General features: G+C 65.3%; 2 protein-coding genes across 5 annotated transcripts in view; one reads left to right on the plus strand and one right to left on the minus strand.

Annotated features, from left to right (window-relative positions):
• Positions 1 to 2,664: 2,664 nt before the first annotated feature.
• On the plus strand, positions 2,665 to 7,730 carry CYP2W1 (cytochrome P450 family 2 subfamily W member 1; the record flags this gene model as incomplete). The annotated part of the gene is given in 12 exon segments (XM_082669853.1): positions 2,665 to 2,808; positions 2,810 to 2,859; positions 2,861 to 2,909; positions 3,811 to 3,973; positions 4,288 to 4,304; positions 4,308 to 4,434; positions 4,502 to 4,659; positions 5,926 to 6,099; positions 6,519 to 6,657; positions 6,744 to 6,928; positions 7,265 to 7,406; positions 7,534 to 7,730. Coding segments are annotated over 12 exon segments (1,455 nt in total). The 5' UTR covers positions 2,665 to 2,754.
• Positions 7,731 to 14,308: 6,578 nt separating this feature from the next.
• CHLSN (cholesin) overlaps positions 14,309 to 18,401 on the minus strand; it is a 97,116-nt gene continuing 93,023 nt past the window's right edge. For all 4 annotated transcript variants that reach the window (XM_082671103.1, XM_082671101.1, XM_082671104.1 and 1 more), the window contains 2 exons: positions 17,181 to 17,262; positions 14,309 to 14,957 (listed from right to left, as the gene is read on the minus strand). In XM_082671103.1, the coding sequence (XP_082527229.1) occupies positions 14,772 to 14,957; positions 17,181 to 17,262 (268 nt within the window). In that variant the 3' untranslated portion in view covers positions 14,309 to 14,771. The remainder of the gene's footprint in view (positions 14,958 to 17,180; positions 17,263 to 18,401) is intronic.

The raw sequence follows: 18,401 nt of genomic DNA on the forward strand, positions 1-18,401 counted from the left end.
GAGGGACTTGCTGGACTTCCGGATTCTTTGCTGGTGTCTATCGCCTACTGGAATAGACAAATATCCCAACTAATACCTACATTCATCAGAGTCTGTGTGGGAGGTTGTAGTGGCTTCACTGGTGGCCCCACAAGAGATGTACCCGCCTGGCCTGGGCCGGTGTCACAAAGGGAAGGGTCTCCAGATGAGGCCATCCTGGATCAGGGCCGGCCGAGGGGCGCCAGCAGCCCTCTGGAGCTGGGAGACGAGCACCCCGCCTCGCCCCGAGGAACCAGCCCTGCCCACACCCACCACGCAGCTGAGGACACTTTCCTGCTGTCCAAACGCCCAGTTTGCTGCGGCCCCTGGACCTCACGCAGGCGGAGCCTGTGACACAGGTCGCTGGGAGGCTGGCAGGACCCTTTCCGAGGGCTGGGCGGGGGCGAGGGGGGCGGGTGGGCGCAGCAGCTCTCTCTAGGAGTTTGTCTGCGAAAGGAGTGGAGCGTGAGGGAGGGATTTTATTATTGTCATTGTTGTTATTTCAGGGTGTGGGGCGGGGAGAAGGCACTAGGTGAGCTGAGGAAAGGCGGCAGGAGGCTGGCGGTGCCTGAGAGATGCCCGCAGGCCCTGCCGGCGCCACCCCCCGCCTGTGGGGACTGCCAGGCTCGGGGCCCCGGGACGCTGCAGACAGAGCAGCGCGGGCGCCCCAGGGGACGGGCCCCGGAAAGCTCGGACTGGACCCTTTGAGAACCGTCCACCTCCCCTGTCCCAGACTCTTCTAGAACCTTGCTCCTCCCCCATCCATTCCCCCTTACCTTGGCTCCCCTCCTCCAAGGGTGACCCCAAGGCTAGATCACAGGTCATAGATATCGGCTGTGGTCTCTGTCTCTCGGATACTCACTCTTGAAGCCTAAAAACACAAATCCTCCTCCAGCCCCCCACCGGGTTCCAGAGGCTCGAGCCAGCTCCCCGCCCCGCCGGCCTCCCTCCTCCCCGGGGCCCCTGTGGTTCCCCCAGGATAATCTCCTGCCCTGTAGTTGGAGGACGACACCAGCAGCCCCAGTCCATCTTCCACCGAATCACTTCCCTGGGACCCGACGCACTCACATCCTGGGGCCTCACTGCCGACCCCCCTGCTCCGCCCCGCCCGTGACCTTCCCCCGCTGCGCACCCCGCGCTGGATGGGATGCCTCCCAGCTGAGCCTGCTTCTGGGTGACCCCGCCAGCCTGTCGGGGGCTGGACACGTCCTCCCCAGCGGCACCATCCGACTGTGGGGGCCGCCTGCTCCTCGAGGCCCCCCACAGGGACCCTGCGTCCATCTCCAGCGCCTCGGCCACACTGCCCTCCCATCACGAGTGTCCTTCCCGCTCGGTCACCCGGGCGGGGCTCCCGTGGCCATGACCCGGGCCTTCCCAGAGCCCCTTCCAGCTCAGACCTCCAGGCTCTGCACAGGCTGTTCTTCTGCGAGAATGCCCTTCCTCCTGTGACCCACCTCTCCAGCTCCGACACCCAAGGCACTTCCCGTGGCAAAGTCGCTGCCACACGGGGAGGGCCCTTTTAGGATCCCTGCGCCACCCGTTTCTGTAGCCCTAGCTCCTGGCCGAGCCTGGTACGCGCAGGCACTCAGTAAATGCACACAGGACTAATTAAGTGAACTGTCCTGGGCGTACAGGAGCCCCAGCCTATGCACCCAGTAGGGGCCTTGGTACCAGCCGCTCAGCCCAAATGATCCGGAGACCTAGCAGTCAGAGAGGGGTCCTCCCTCACTGCAGCTCCACGGCTGTGTATCTGGACGGTCTGCCTGTGAGGTAGTGAGCACCCGGTCACGGGAGGTGTGCAAATCGGGGCTCAGAGCGGGTAAGGGCCCTCAGGCTGCCTTGGCTCTGGGGTTTGTGTAGGGGTACGCATGGTGCCCCAGGAGACAGGCCCCGGGGTGAGGGGCCCAGGGGCGTGGATGTGGTTCCCGCAGCCTCGTGTTGGGGGAGGCCCAGAGCAGGCCCAGCCATTTCAGGTGCCAACAGCCCTCCCACCCCTCAGAGCTCGTTTCCCAAACAGCACCTCCTCCCCTCCCAGCTGGGCCACCAGGGTTTAGCAGGCCACAGTGCAGCCCAGACGGGCGGGGGCTCGCCCAGCCCTGCCTGAGGGGTGGGCCCCTCTGAGCGACCCACTGCCTCGTCCCGGCGCGGCCAGGGCCTCCTGCCTGGGTGACAGTGCTCGAAAAGCCACCAAGGAGCAGACCGCCACTCGGGCGAGCTCTCCGCCGGGGCCTCTGAAGTCCCAGGATTCGAGGCGTTTGCTGCGCAGACCTCGTGGGCCGCTCCACTCCTGGTGTCCCCCCCGGCTCCAGGCAGAGAGGAGCTGGGCGAACACAGGTGGTGGTGGGTTTGGAAGAGGCCAAGGAGCCCTTCAGGGGAGGCTCAGAGCCTGGGGAGGACGGGGCCCAAGGCCCCTGAGCCCTGGTTCTGACGGGGAGACCGGGCAGGGGCCGAGACCTGTGGGGAGCAGACTGGCCGCCATGCTGTGCGCTCCCCAGCAAGGCGGAGCCCCCAGACGGCCCCGGCCCCACCAGCCCCCGCCACAGACTCGACCTAACATACCACGCACGCCTGTGGCTTTAAGCCGCCTGGCTGTCCCCTGCAAACTGCTCATTCCACATTCTTGGGGTGGTGGGGTGGTGGGGTGGGTGGGGCTCCCAGGGTGGGTGGGGCTCCCGGGACGCATATAAGGCACAGGGCGGCCGGGAGGGGAGCTGGGGCCTCGCCACCGCCGTCCTCATGGCCCTGCTGCTCCTGGGGCTCTGGGGGCTCCTCCGCACCCGCACCCACACAGCCCCCCCCGGCCCCCCGCTGGCCCCCGGGGCCGTGCCTGCTGCCCCTCGTCAGGCCTACATTTGCTGTGTGTGGCACAGCAGGACCAGTCGCTGATGGAGGTGGGTCAGGGCAGGCACGTGCTCGGCTGGGCTCTGCGCCTGGGCCCCTGCCGGCCCTGAAGGCACCCCAGCCCCAATTTCCAGGACCCCCGTGGGGTGGGAGGTCCGTGCCCAGGGGACACAGGAGGCCCAAGTGCCCGCGTCGCCTCGGGGAAGAGAAAGACATTTCACCCCACAGGGAAACGGATGGGCGGACCAAGGAGCAGGGGGCCAGAAGTGGCAGGCCCGGAGGGCTCACTGGAGAAGGCAGCTTCTGATGAGTGCCTGCAGGAGGACCAGGTTTGGGGGGGCCTCATGGGACGCCTGCTGGGTGTGGCTCCTCCCACCGGGGCTGGAGGCTGAACACCCTCGCCCACCTCGAGCTGGCTGACCCGCTGAAGCAGAGGCACAGGCCTGGCCCCGCCCTCGGGGATCACCCAGCCCACTGCCCCCTCCACTGAGCTCCAGCTCCCATGATCACTTGGCTGGGGTGCCTCCAGGACCCAACCACGAGGCTGCCTCGTGGCCCCCAGGCCCTGCAGGCGGGTGGGGAGCCGCGATGACCCGTGAAGTCAGCCTGCAGGCACCAGGGTTCTCAGGCCCTGTGCCCAGTGCCGGGCCCTGGAGGCCACTGTCTGCACGGCGGTGGCAGAGTGGGCAGTGGCCAGGAGTGGCGGGCCCTGCTGCCTCCGTGTGATCCACGGCAACTCACTTCCGACCCCCAGGCCTGTTTCCCCATCTGTAAAGTGGGGAGACAACAGCCCTCCCGTCCCAGGCAGGGGTGCCGGGAGGACAGAAGGGAGGGGCCCACACAGAGGCCCAGGGGCCTCCCTGAGTCCTCCACATATGGTGGGCGGGGCCTGATGGGCTCCCAGGGGAGCTGGGGGTGGGGCCGCAGGCTGATCCCTGCCTGTCCCCACAGCTCGCGGAACAGTACGGGCCGGTGTTCGCTGTCCATCTGGGGCGCCAGAAGACGACGGTGCTGACCGGCTACGAGGTGGTGAGGGAGGCCCTGGTGGGCACTGGACAGGAGCTGGCCGGCCGGCCCCCCATCGCCATCTTCCAGCTCATCCAGGGAGGTGGGGGTAGGTGTGTGGCGGGGTGAGGGGGCTTCTGCCAGGCAGAGAGGGGCCAAGGAGAAGGGTCGGTCCCCCTACCTGCGGCAGCTGAGGGAGCGCTCCCAGCGTGGCCCAGGGGGAGCGCCAGGGTGTCCACGCGGCAAGCTGGGCCCCCCGGGGACCAGGGAACACCAGAAAGGGCTGGGCCAGCCGAGGCCAGCTCCAGGGGCCAGACTTGGGGGAGGGAGTGAGGCCCCAGCCAGGCCCCCACCCCGTCTGTCAGTCCCCCGTTGCTCCCTCCTGCATCACCCGGGCCGCTCACGGGGGTGTCCGGCCCGCAGGCGTCTTCTCCTCCGGGTAGTGCTGGAGGGCCGCCCGCCAGCTCACCGTGCGCACCCTCCGCGGCCTGGGCGTGGGGAGGGCGCCCATGGCCGACAAGGTCCTGCAGGAGCTGAGGTGCCTCACGGCGCAGCTAGACAGCTACGGAGGTGAGTGGGGGCCAGCGCGCCCCCTTCCCAGGGGCCCCTCAGCTCTGAGGCCTCTCTCCGCCCCCAGGCCGGCCCTTCCCACTGGCCCTGCTCGGCTGGGCTCCCTCCAACATCACCTTCATGCTCCTCTTTGGCCAGCGGTTCGACTACCGGGATCCCGTGTTCGTGTCCCTGCTGGGCCTCATCGACGAGGTCATGGTCCTCTTGGGGACGCCCGGCCTGCAGGTGAGAGGTCGCTGCTCCCCGCTTGCTGGGTGGGGGCAGGGAGAGCCGAGCTGCCGCCTCGGGAAGCAGCACAGCAGGCCCCAGGCGCGCTTCCACCGGCCACACGACCCCAGGCCAGTCCCCCGTGCTCCTGGGAAACGAGGGGCAGGGGTCCTCGCCGCCTCCTCCACACCTTCCGTCAGCAATAGAGGCATCTGCTCAGAGGTGCGGGTGGGACCCGGGCATTTCTTCCCCGGATATGGGGCTCGATGTCCCCCAGGCCCCCAGCCCTTGAACCGGGGGTCCTCCCTCAGCCTCAGGAATCACAGGGATCCATCCTGGCTCTCAGAACCCCCAGGGCTACGCCATTTCATTTTCCAGAAGGTAACTGTTGTCATCTGTAGCCCCCGTTACCAGTTTTAACCATAACGTGCTCAGGCACGCACGTTGAGGCAGGGTACGCACGTATGCTGGCACGTGGCTCACATGTACTTTTCAGCCCCGTCTCTCCAGGACCCGAGCCCGTGAGTGTGGGGCGGGCACTCATGGCTTGGGTCCTGATTCTAAGTCATCCCTTGCGGCTGGAGGAGGCTCGGACGGGCAGGAAGATGTGGCCTCCGCCCGAGAGTAGCCTGGCCGAGTCCCGCCAGGGAGCCCCAGGAGGATGGAGGCCAGAGGGTCGGGGGCTCCAGGGAGACAGAATGTTCCGTGGCCTCCCGTGCCTGTGCCCCGTGTGATGGCTCGCATTCTGGGGGACACGGTGGTGTGAGTGTAGTCAGAGGGCGGCTGACAACCGTGTCAGACAGGCTGTGCCGTGAGCCCCGTTTCACGACGTCGTGAGCTGAAACTCTGAAGTTTGCAAGTCCCCGTTTTTCTAATGACCCAGCACATTCAAAGTTACTTCCACAGCGGCAGCCCTCGCCCTTCTCCGTCTTCCCCGCTTTGGTGGGTGGGGGAACGGGGGGGCCGTGATGGCAGGCTCCTGCTGTGACTTGCACGGACCCCCAGGGGTGTTACCTGTCGAGCGGCCCCTCCTTCCTGCACTCAGGTAGACGACTTCATCAGAGCCCCTGTGGCTGCTGGTCCCACTGGGAGGATGAGAGAGGGGCCCCGTGAGCAGGGAGCAGGTGCCCCCTTGTGGCACCTCTACCTGGGGTCTGGGGCTGCGCCAGGGGACCCCGGACAGGTGAGCACAGCTGCTGGAGTACGGATCCGCCCCTCACCAGGTGGGGCTGTGGCGCCTGTGCCCTCACCCCCCAACCACGCCGTCTTGCCCCCTGCCCCCAGCTGTTCAACATCTACCCTTGGCTCGGGGCCCTCCTCCAGCTGCACCGGCCCGTCCTGCGGAAGGTGGCGGTGGTGCGGGCCATCCTGAGGAACCTCCTGGAGGCACGGCGGCCCCCCGCGCCTGGGCGAGGGCCCGTGCGGAGCTACCTGGACGCCCTGATCCAGCAGGGCCAGGTGTGGGCAAGACCCACCCCACCACCCAGGAGACCTGGGGGGCCTGCCGGGGCCCCACCCAGGAGGAGAGGGGCTGGGGAGGCAGCCATGCTGGCCCCACGCCATACTGCTCCACCTCCTGGTGGGGGGCCTGCTGGGGCCCCCCCCCAGGAGGAGAGGGGCTGGGTAGGGAGCCATGCTGGCCCCATGCCATACTGTTCCACCTCCTGGTGCAGAGCCTCTCTAAGCCTCAGTCTCCCCATCTGTGAAATGGGGCGGTCGTAAGGCCGCGGTGAACCCAGAATGCCGTAGTGCTCGGCGGATCCTGGCGCTATCCTTCCCGCCAGGCCTCTGTCTTCTATGCCTTTTTTGAGCCTGGGGCTGGGGGGGCGTCCATGGAGCCGGCCTCCAGCTGAGCCCAGCCCCACCCACCTCTGCAGGGGAAAGACCCCGAGGGCCTGTTTGCCGAGGCCAACGTGGTGGCCTGTGCCCTGGACATGGACATGGCTGGCACGGAGACCACGTCCGCCACGCTGCAGTGGGCCGCCCTCCTGATGGGCAAGCACCCGAGCGTGCAGGGTGAGCCCGTGAGCCCGTTCCCGCAGGGCCCAGGACCAAGGGGCAGAGGCTCCCCGGGACGCTGGCGCCCACCCTCTTGCCCGCAGGCCGGGTGCAGGAGGATCCGGACCGAGTGCTGGGGCCCGGGCGGTCCCCCCGGCTGGAGGACCAGCGCTCCCTGCCCTACACCAACGCCGTGCTGCATGAGGCCCAGTGCTTCATCACCCTCCTGCCCCACGTGCCGCGGTGCACAGCCTCCGACACCCAGCTGGGCGGCTACCTGCTCCCCAAGGTGGGAGGGCCAGGCCCCCCACCCCGGACCTGTTCCTCTCGTTCATGGCAGACGGGGCTGGGGGTCTCAGGGACTCAGGTGCCTGATGCCAGGGCTCCCCATAGGAGGCAGGAGACGGGTGGTTCATCGGGGGGCAGCCCTCGGCCGCACAGCCCCTCACAGCAGACCCGGGGCCACACCACGGGGGTCCCCTGGGGCTAAGCACGAACCCCCAGCAGATCCCTGCCAGGCCCCGCCCCGCCTTCCCACCCCCCTCAGGGCCCCCTCCCTGTGCTCCCCGCCTGGGGCCGCCTGGGTGGACGGGGCGTCCATCTGCCCACCTGCCGCCCCTCACAGGGAACGCCTGTGGTGCCCCTCCTGAGCTCCGTGCTCCTGGACAAGACGCAGTGGGAGACCCCCCCGCCAGTTCAACCCGGGCCACTTCTGGACGCCGACGGGCGCTTCGTGAAGCGGGCGGCTTTCCTGCCTTTTTCTGCAGGTACCACAGCCCCGCGGGCGGCGGCCTGGTCCCCGGGGCCTCGAGAGCTCAGGGTCCCAAGCCCGCAGGGCTCCCCCCGCCCCGCCACGGCCTCCGGCACCCACCCCGCACCCTGCGTCCCCTGCAGGCTGCCGCGTCTGCATCGGGGAGAGCCTAGCCAGGTCGCAGCTCTTCCTGCTGTTCTCAGGTCTCCTGCAGAGGTACCGCCTGCTGCCCCCACCCGGCCTCAGCGCCGCCACCCTGGGCACCATGCCTGCCCTGGCCTTCACCACGCGGCCGCAGGCCCAGGCCCTGTGTGCGGTGCCCAGGCTGCAGGGGCGCTGATCACGAGAGGCCTGGCCTGACTATGGGACAAAGTCCCATGGCCGGGGAGGGTCTGAGTCACTCCCAGCTTGGGGTGCTTGGCAGGTGATGGAGACAGGACGGAAGGACGGATGGCTCCCCCCACTGGGCTCTCTGCTGTGGCCACCACAGGCTGCGTATCCCAACCCCGGCCTGAGAGCCCCACCCAGGCCTGACCCCGTTCTGCCTCTCCCAGGCCCTACACCACAGGGCAGAGCTGGGTTCCCTCCTCCCTCCATCCCTACACCCTAGGACATCGCTGCTGCCTGTCTGCACCTGGGCCCCCTGCAGACCCTCCAGGGCGCCCCCCCACGGGTGCAGCAGATCCTCACAGGCCTCCCCGCAGCTCCCCGCTGCTCCCTCCTGCATCCCCCTCCACACGGTCCCCATCTGGTTCCCCAGCAGGGCCAGTGTCGCCAGATAACACCTGCCAGGCACAGAGGTGCCACCCACCTGCAGCTGGGGATGCAGGCAGATGGCAGGGGCTGCTGGGCCCCGGGATGACGTCCACCCAGAGGCCAGCCTCAGACCAGCGTTCCCGCTTGCTCTGTGCCGTGCCCGGCCCTGCCCCAGGTCCAGCGGGTTTCCTGCAGACCCCACCCCGTTCTCAGGGGTCCTGGGCACCGTGCTCAGGCAGCACTCTGCCCCTGGAGCCAGGTCCCTGAGCCCTGGGGCCGCCACAGAGACGCCCTTAGCAGAAGACAAGCTAGTTGAGGGGCAGCAGCCACCCAGAGGGCGACGGCGGGGCTCAGGTGGGAAGGATGAGTAGGAGTTTGCAGGGAGGCCGCCTCCACAAGCCTCTTCTCTGGTCCACTCTGACCCCCCACTCCTCTTCCACATCTGCCCCCAGACCCTCCCCATGAACCGGCTCCTTGTGTCTGCGTGGAGGTCACCTCTCCGAGGAAGAGCACAGAGGGGCCAGCTGGCGGTGGGTGGAGGGCCGGGCCCGGGACGTGGCAGGAGGCTAGCGATGCTGGCGGATTCTGCACAAGGTGCTGAGATCACACCGATGCCTTCCCAACACCTTGTCCGTGAGCTGGACGGGGGCAAACAAGCCGTGGCTTCCACCCTCCTGGAGCTCGGAGCTTGCCGCCTGGACCAGAGGGAGGCACAGGGCTCGGGGCACACAGGAAAAGCCTCTGTTCCCAGCTGGGCACCAGAGGGCCTTCCTGGAGGAGAGCCGACACTGGGGAGTGTCAGATGAGTGCAAATTGAAAAGCCTGGGACCGCGCTAAGTCGCAGTGACCACGTGGGGAGGCTACCCTTGGGATGTGAACTGGTGAGCAGGGTGGGCTGGGAGAGCGAGGCCCAGGGCTTCCAGTGCCAGCCACCCTATGACCCTCCAGGGGCTTCACATGGAACGACCCAGGACGCACCAGTCAGCACGCAGATCTTGGGGCAGGGGGTGGGGTGTGGGGAGGGGAAGCTTCCTAATAGTGAAGGGCAGGGCTGTGGCCACGATACGTCACAGTGGGCCCGGGAAGGGGAGGGTGGTCCCCACATCCCTGGAGGGGGCTGGGGGCAGGGCAGCGAGGGTTCACTGTCCTTCTCTTCTTGTCGGTTTGGAACACCTGGCGTTGAAAGCGGGGCGCAGGGAGCCCGCCTCACCCAGGGCACAGCCGAGGTACCAAGCTTCATTCTGCAGGGTGGGGGCAGAATGTTCCGGAGGCCACAGAACTGGCCCAAAGCTGCTGTGGGAAGAGACTCAGCTTCCTGGCAGCGGGCCCTGGTGGGATGAGGTGGGTACGGCTGTAAGGAGGGAAAATGCTAGCATCGCCATCGCAAGACCCCTGCTCCCTGCCGTGGACCCAGAGCAGGAACCGTGGCCGCGGCACCTCCCGGGACATCCCACTGGGCCCAGGTGCGGGACCCAGAAGCTAAGGCGCTTATTTTCTAACTTACAAGAATAGGTGACAAGATGAACCACTTTCAAAGGTGATGTTAAGTTTTCTCAAAAGAACCTGGTTGGTTGGTTGACGGTTTACGGCAGTTATTTTAATTTGCCAAAAACAAATTTGAAAAGCCGTCCTGCTGGGTTGGAAGGGGTAGATCCTGGCAGAAAAGGATTTAAAAATGTGCCGCTCGGACTTCCCTGCTGGCGCAGTGGTTGAGAGTCCGCCTGCCAAGGCAGGGCACGCAGGTTCGAGCCCTGGTCCGGGAAGACCCCACACGCCAGAGAGCAACTAGGCCCATGCGCCACAGCTACTGAGCCTGCGCTCTAGAGCCCGTGCTCCCCAACAAGAGAAGCCACCCAATGAGAAGCCCGCGCACCGCGACGAAGAGTAGCCCCCGCTCGCCGCAACTAGAGACAGCCTGCGCGCAGCAACGGAGACCCAACACAGCCAAAAATAAATAAAATAAACTTTTAAAAAATAAATAAATAAAAATACAAACGCGCTGCTGCTCGGGGCAGCCCGGGCCCACAGGTGGCCTCGGCGGCTCGAACGCAGCTGAGGGGGCGGGGCGCCGGCGGCAGAGACACAGCTGCGAACAACGGTGACCCCGGGGTGTCCGTGCATGGCGTTGGGAGTTGGGGAACCCTGTTTCTGGGCCGAGGCTCTGGCGAGGATGGGGCTTCACTGGGGGGACGCGCCTGGGACGTCAGGCGGGGGCTCGGCGCCCTCAGGCGGTGGGCTGCTCGTCACCTGCCCCAGAGCATCTCCGCCTCCCACCCCAGGGGGCAGTCACCCCAGTCCAGATGCACATCTGTGGGGCACTGGGCAGAGGGCTGGTGTGAGCAAGACCCTCGTCCCCCCCAGTCCAGGGCTTGGGCCCCACCCTCTCTCGGCAGGGGACCCAGGCCTCCATTCTCAGGCTCCCCTTGCCCCCGCCTTGAAATGGCCAGAGCCGGATCAGCTGGCTGGGGCCCAGGAGAGCCGAGAGCACCTGGCCTCTGGGGAAACCGATCCCTTCCCCCTGCTTTATGTCGACACGAACGCAGCACGTTTTGCCAAGTTTGACGTCTGTCGTCTGACCCACGAAACCAACCCCTGGACCCGCCTGCCGGACTCAGACAGTCTGAAAGCTTCTTCAGCTCCTCAGCGAGGGAGGTGGGACTAGGAACTGGGGACAGTGGACATCTGCCTGGCCCCTGGGGCTGCCCCCGACCCCTGCCGAAAGGCAGAAGCCCTCCCCCCTACCCAGTGTGCAGATCGACCCCTGGGTGGGAGCTGACAGGTCAGTCATCTCACATTCTAGTTGGTTTTGTTGGTTTTGTTTCTTTCTTTTTTTTTGCGGTATGCGGGCCTCTCACTGTTGCGGCCTCTCCCGCTGCGGAGCACAGGCTCCGGACGCGCAGGCTCAGCGGCCATAGCTCATGGGCCCAGCCGCTCCGCGGCACGTGGGATCTTCCCAGACCGGGGCACGAACCCGCGTTCCCTGCATCGGCAGGCGGACTCTCAACCACTGTGCCACCAGGGAAGCCCTGTTTCATTTTTTAAAGTATTTTTCTTACTGTGGTAAAACAGAGAGAACATACAATTTACCATCCTACCCGCTTCTCAGTGTCCAGTTCAGGAACATCTCGCTCGTTCACGCTGTTGAGCAACCGTCACCACCACCCACACACAGAACGTTCTCGTCTTTCCAAACTGAGACTCTGTCCCATTAAACACCAGCTCCCCTCCCCCTCCCCCAGCCCTGGGCCCCACCGCCTACGTTCTGTCTCTCCAGGGACCCGCAGAGTGGAATCACACAGTGTTTGTCCTTCTGTAAGGGTTTACTTCACTGAGCATCATGTCCTCAAGGCCCGTCGCGATGCGCCCGTTCCCTCCCTTCTAAAGGCTCAGCCACGGCCCATCTTACGGATGAAGCACCTCTTAACTGCTCACCCTTCGTCGGACACGCCAAGCTTTAGATCCTGTTTCTCGCTGGCTGTGCGGCTTTTGGGAGAAGCGTCCGCGGGCAGACGTCCATCAAGGGCCCCCGGGCATCGTGGGTCAGGAGGGGGCAGGTGGGCTGGACGTGAGGACTGGGCTCACGTGGGTTGGTCAGTCCCTGGACAGTCTGTTCCTAAGGCTGCAGTGCCCCAGCCTCTTGAGGGGGAACCTCTGGGGGCCGGCGGGTGGCTCTTGGTCCAGATCTGCCTTTGGTTCCAGGGTTGGCCCCTGGCCACACCGCATCAGCCCTAAAGCACAAGCGAACCCTCCAGAACAGACATACAGGCTGCGGTCTCAGCTCCCGGGCCTGCGGGGGCTTTGACTGGAGACGTTCTTCTGTGAGTCCAGAACCCAACAGTGTTGCGTGGCCGCCACCCACCTCGCAGGGCAAACCCGTGGTGGGGGAGAGCACACTGGGGGCAGGGGTCCCGGCTCGGGCGTCTAACTTTCCGAGGCCCCTCCATTCCAGCTTCCTTCCCGCCGTGCAGGGACACTCTGGCTGGTCACTGTATCCTTACAGGACCGACGGGACACACTCAACACCAGTTTACCCAAAGTGGACGCGAACCTCCTGGGGTGCAGAAGCAGCTGAGTCCCCACATCCCACAGGCGAGGCCAACAGGAAACATCTGCTTCTCAGCCATAACCTTACAACTACTGGCTCCGTGGCGGTGGCTTCCTCGGAGGGCCAGGGTGCGGGGGGCTGAGGCTTTGACAGGCCAGTGAGCCTGGCCGCACCTCAGAAAAAGCCCCGCCAGCTCCATCCTGATCCCTCGGGGTGCCGTGGCCGCTGACCTGACGGACGCCTGGGACGCCCCCCACAACAGGTGGGGGAGCTCCACCTGCCCCCTCAGGGAGATGCTCCTCAGCCCACGGACGGACAAGGCGGCCGGCGAGCCTACTACCCTTGTGCAGCCACCAGGCTCAGTCCCTCCACATCAATTGACCCCTGGGGCCATCAGAGTGCCACCTATGACCACACAGGGACCCCAGGAACCGCCTGCACCCTGAGCTTGGTCCCACACCAAGCGATGCATCACCTCCCCTGCGCCTTCTGCCGGGGGGACGCCGCAGAGGACGGCACTGCACACCCTACGGGAGCCGCCTAAGTCGGTGTCCAAGAGCCTCTGTGCACAAGGGGAGCGCCTGGCTCTCCTGGGCCGTTTCCCATTAACAGCAGATGAGGACCCGGTACCACCACGTTTCCCTTTTCGATTTGGCTGCCAGGAAACCCAGAGCTATGTTCTTGATCAGTCAACCCGGATCCCTTAAGGAGAACCTGCCCCTTCCCTGTGTCCTGTGGACCTTCCTTTACTGTACGTCTATTTCTCAGCCCGGATCTCTTAAAGAGAACCTGCCCCTTCCCTGTGTCCTGTGGACCTTCCTTTACTGTACGTCTATGTCTCAGCCCGGATTCCTTAAAGAGAACCTGCCCCTTCCCTGTGTCCTGTGGACCTTCCTTTATTGTACGTCTATTTCTCGTGTTTTTAAAATGCCTCAAAGCTTAGGGACAGTGAGGCTGGCACCCGGGCGGCGGCATCATCCACAGATTACCTGCAGAACCGCGATGGCTCGTCGTCACAGGGTGCTTTCCCGTCGGGGACCTCACCTCACCTGAGGGCCTCCAGGAGGGCTGGGCCTCCTCACTCCGTCTCCAAGGTCTGCAAGGCCAAAGGAGGTGCCTGGCCAGTGGCTCCCACCCAGAACTGGACGTGTGCGCGTGTGTGCCCAGCGGGCGGGGGCAGGCCAGAGGCCCCTCAGGGAGCAGCACAGCAGCCCCTCATGGGGGAGAGCAGACGAGACTCCAGCGTGGACGAGGCTCGCCACGTGGGGTGGCGTGACCCTGAGTCCGGGGTCACAGGTGAGAAGAGGGAAAGGCCCCAAGTGGTCAGCGAGGGACCTGCCCGGGCCCTCGAGACGTGTGGCCCTCCTGGGCTCGGGTCACCCCCCCTCGGGCCACCACCCCCACCTCCGCCATTCAGACACTGAATTGAACTGAACTGAACTGGGGATGCTGCTCTGAGGCGAGATCCCCGAGGGCCACGGTCGGGGCCCAGCCAAGCCAGGAGTGGCCACAGGAAGGCCCGGGACCTCATTATGGAATAAAGGGCCCCTGTTACTCACGGGCTGTCAGCATGGAATTCACGACAGAGCTGCCCACGTGACGCAATCTCTCGGACTCTGCTTTCCTACTGCCCCCTGGTTACGTGGCTCACAAACCTGCAACCGGAGCAGGACTCCGGGCTCGGGCCCCTCTGCTTCACTCGGGGTCACCTGGGGCGGCTCCCCCCACCCCATCACAGGAGCCTCGAAGCCACGTGGTGCCCATGCGTCTCCCAGGCTGGAAGCTGACCACGCCCGAGGGGCAGAGCATCACAGACTCGGTGGAGAGTTTCAAAACTGCACAGTCACCCGCCACCACGTCTGACTGTCTGTGGAGACGGCCTGGCCGCACGCGCTCCTCCGGGGATGGGGGACAGAGCAGGTGCTTCCCGGCTGGGCAGGTGCGGGAGGGCAGCGCGTGTCCCCTGCCGACACCTGGAAACATGGCCTGAAGAGCAGGGGTCAGCCTGCAGCCAGAAGACTACACGAGGGGCTCGCCGGGACGCCGTCCTGGGAGGCCACGGAGCCCACGCCCCACAGGCAGGGAACGAGTCACGCGACAAGAGCCACAGCCTCCAGAGGCCGGTTTTTATTGAAAATACACCCAGGTTTTCCCTGTAAGTGGCCAGCGGAGCCGTGGCTGCCTGAGGAGGGAGGCGACATGGATGAGCCACAGCGCAGGCCCCTAGGTGAACGCAGGCAGGTGGCCAGGCGGCCGGCACCGAGGGGCCGCCAGACCCATGGGGGGGCCCAAGCCCCCACACGGATGGACCACAGCGGGCGGGGAGGGCCAGCTCTGGTGATCTCTAAGACACCCCTGGGACAAAAACGGGCATTTCCCTTAATAAGCAACTTCCTTGGGGGCCTGAGGGCCACTGGGAGGGCAGCTTATTTCAGTGACTGCGTTCTGCTGTGAAGGGGTTAAAACTGTCATCCCCTATAAACAATTTCTGGCCAAGGAATCAGGAGAGAGCAGTGGTCCCTGCAAGGGTCAGGGGCCAGGAGGGCCAGGGACCCCACCCCCGCACCCCCGCGCCACCTGCTAGGAGAGCAGCTGCAGCACCTGCCGGACGCGCTGGATCCTCCCCGGCAGTGGGGCGTCGGCGCTTGCACCCGCTTCGTCCAGCTCCCGCATCAGCACCTCTGCCTTCCGCACCGTCAGCTCGCGGGCCTGGCCCCTGAGCCCCTCCAGGTAGGCCAGCAAGGTGGAGAAGTGCTCGTCGGGGACCTGGACGGGGCAGAGAACACTCGTCAGGGCTGGGCGGGTGGCGCGTGGAGATGCAGGATGTCCACACTGCGGGCCCCGGGCCTGCGAGGGGACCGTCCAGCCCTCAGCACCCTCAGGCCGGGCCCCGAGGAGTTGCTCCAGGACAACGGGCTGGGGGAGGTGGAAAGGGCGGCCAGCCCGCTGTCCTCTGCTGGCCCCCGCTCTTCTCCCCACAGACTCCGGCTTGCGTTCCAGAGGCTGGCAGACGTCAGTTTTCACGCCCTCCTGAAATGCCACTAAATCAACAGTAAGCAGATACATTTTTAAAGAGATAAATCAGGCTTCCCTGGTGGTGCAGTGGTTAAGAATCCGCCTGCCAATGCAGGGGACACGGGTTCGAGCCCTGGTCCGGGAAGATCCCACATGCCGTGGAGCAACTAAGCCCATGCACCACAACTACTGAGCCTGCGCTCTAGAGCCCGTGGGCCACAACTCCTGAGCCCGTGAGCCACAACTACTGAGCCCGTGTGCCACAACTACTGAAGCCCACGTGCCTAGAGCCTGTGCTCCACAACAAGAGAAGCCACCGCAATGAGAAGCCCTCGCACCGCAACGAACGGTAGCCCCCGCTTGCCACAACTAGAGAAAGCCCGTGTGCAGCAACAAAGACCCAATGCAGCCAAAAATAAAAAAATATAAATAAATTTATTTAAAAAATAATAAAAAATAACAGATAAATCTCTTAGAACAGAGAGAGCAGAGGAAAGATAAGAGTGACAACGTTCTGGGGTTGGAGATGAATGACGGTGACTCAGCAGATCTGACGAAGGTGAAGCTCAAGCTGAGAAACGCCGATCGCGCTGCAGACCATCCCCGCCCCCAAGCCCGGGACTCCACAACTGGCTGTGTGGGTGCTGCTGGAAGCGAGAGTTAAAGGATGGGGCTAAAAACAGGGGCGACTGCAAGTCCACTTCGAAAGCAGCAAGTGACTCACACTGACTTCAAAACCTGAGGGCCACAGGGAGGAGGGGCAGGTGCCCTGAGCTGGCCCAGTGGGGAGTGGGCGTGGGGCTGTGCAGGAGTGGGGGGTGGTCCTGGGGAAGGAGGCCCAGGCAGCATCCCCCAGCCTGGGGCTCCGATTCCTGCGGCATCGCTGGCTTGGCCCGGCCCAGGCTTTGCACCCCGCTGTCCCCCACCCGCCCAACAGCCACGGCCTGACTTCAGAACTCAGCTCACAGGTGCCTCCTCCACGGAGGGTCCCCCACCCCCCATCAAGTGCACACAGGGCCGAGTCCGCCCTCAACTTCCCCGCCGGGGAGCCACTTAACCATCATAATGAGAGCTACACAATCGTCACAGATGGTGACAGCGGCCCCAGATAAATGGATTACAAGCCACTGAATAAAACAGCACAGTCCACGCTGAAGCGGGAAGCCACAGTCCACTGGAGCAGGGGTGGCGAAGCTCCTCCTTATCGGAGACGGGATGAAGGGAACAGAAGAGCCCCAGACAGGGCCACAGCGGGCTAGTGAGAGTGACGAGAGGCGGGCAGCCCCCAAAGACACGTGCCTGTTACTGAAAGAATCAGTAACTCTGTAGGAACAAACCCGACAGCCACCACCTGCGTCACGTGATCAACATCGACACCAAGCCACCACGGACCAGCTACGAGGAGGACGAACACATACGTTTATTTCCCCGAGTCCGGGTGGGGACCTAACCAACCACGCCGGCCACGCCCTGCCACACGACTGCCCTTGCAAGCACGTCAGGGTCACGAGGGTAAGATGAGGGACGTGCCAGACACCGGGTGAGCGCGGTTCTCGACAGGCCCCCGCCCAAGGATGCCACCAAGAACGTGTAGTAGTGACGTGACGTGGAGCCCTGACTCAGGCTGGGATGTTGTCCCGCAGGACGCCCTGACGTGTAGCAGGCGTACACTGGAGTGTCTGGGGGTGACGGCAGCTCCCAGCCTCAGCCTGATAGCCACACCCCACGAGGATCCACAGGGGAGGGTGGAACTTCCAAGCACGCGGACGGTGGCTCTCCTGGAACCGCAGCCGCCTCCTGCAGCTGGGAGCCTGGAGCTCCACGATGAGTCCGGCCGCTGGGCAAACCTGGCAGGGGTTCTGGCTCCCTGACACTGAGTGGGTCCCTCCCTGAGCCCGGGTTTCATCTCTGTAAAACGAAGGGCTGGACGGGTGCTCCCACAGGGCACCCCCCCCGCACCGAGTGTGCACCCACCTGGTCACGGTCGTACATATGCAGCAGCAGCCAGGTCTGCCTCGTCTTCTGAAACCTCCAGTTCTCGTGCTGCTGGGCCCAGCTGGGGAGGCAAAGACACGATGTCTCAGGTACTGCACAGGAGGAGCCGGAAGGCCTGCACCCACTGGCCTGGGTGGCCTTTCCTTGGCTGGGGGCGCGGGACATCTGCAGAGGACCCTCCCAGCGCGAGGGCGGGAGGGGGCTCTCAGGGTTCTGCACCAGGAGGACCGTCGCCCCCGCACGCCTGCCGGGGGCCCTCGGCCAGGACGGCAGGACCAGGGGGCACAAGGACACTTTCTTTCAGCCCTGCACGGCCATCGTTCCACGACCCTAACGTGAACACTCTGAATTTCACAAACTCAGTCCTTCTTCCAGAAACGTTTATCGTGCAGGACGGCAGGACCGCCGACTGGAGCAGGCGTGGCCTTCACGCCATGAGCTGGGCATCAGGGAGGAGCCAGGAGCCCTGACCCCAAGGGCCACGCAGGGGTCCCATTGGCTCAGCCTGCACGTTACCACCCAAGGGCCTCAGACGCACCGGGCCCCCAGATGATGAGGACGCTGCGGCAAAGCGCGGCTGGTCCCGTGAAGCCCAGGCTGAAGGGGCCCGAGGTGGAGGAAGCAGGCCACGTCGGGAGCTAGTGCCCAGGGGAGACCCGAACGCTGGGGCGGAGGCCCCGAGACGGACAGAGGTCTGTGTCTGGGACCCGGGCGCTGGCGGCGTGGAGTGGGCAGAGTGCGGGCTCTGGGGCTGCAGGACGGCAGGAGGGTCGGCCTCCCTAATCGCCCAGCCGGTTCACTCTCTCAGGACAAGCAGCCCCGTGGCTGGCGGGGCTGAGGCAGAAGCACTCGCTTCACGCATGTGGAGTTTCCCACATGCCGTGTCACGTGATGGCACGACCACCCAGGCCCCGCCCCACATCTGCCCGGGGACCATGGGCACTTCGCGTGGCAGCCACTGACGAGCCGGACCTGGCCACAGCTCCTGGGGGACCAACACCCCGCCTGTGCCTGGAGTCCCGCCTCCAGCGCTTAGTGGCGAGGCCGGGGCAATGTGTGTGCCCACGACAGGGCCCGGCTCAGTCTTCTGCACCCGCAGGGGCGCCCCACCAAGAGGAGGGGGAAGGGAGGGAGGTGGGCGACTCGAGGGAGGGGAGGAAGAAAGGGAGAGAGGAAGGGCCACCAGGCTGGGGAGTCAGC

This window comes from Grampus griseus (assembly GCF_964374135.1).
Source record: "Grampus griseus genome assembly, chromosome: 14".
NCBI classification, from domain to species: Eukaryota; Metazoa; Chordata; class Mammalia; order Artiodactyla; family Delphinidae; genus Grampus; species Grampus griseus.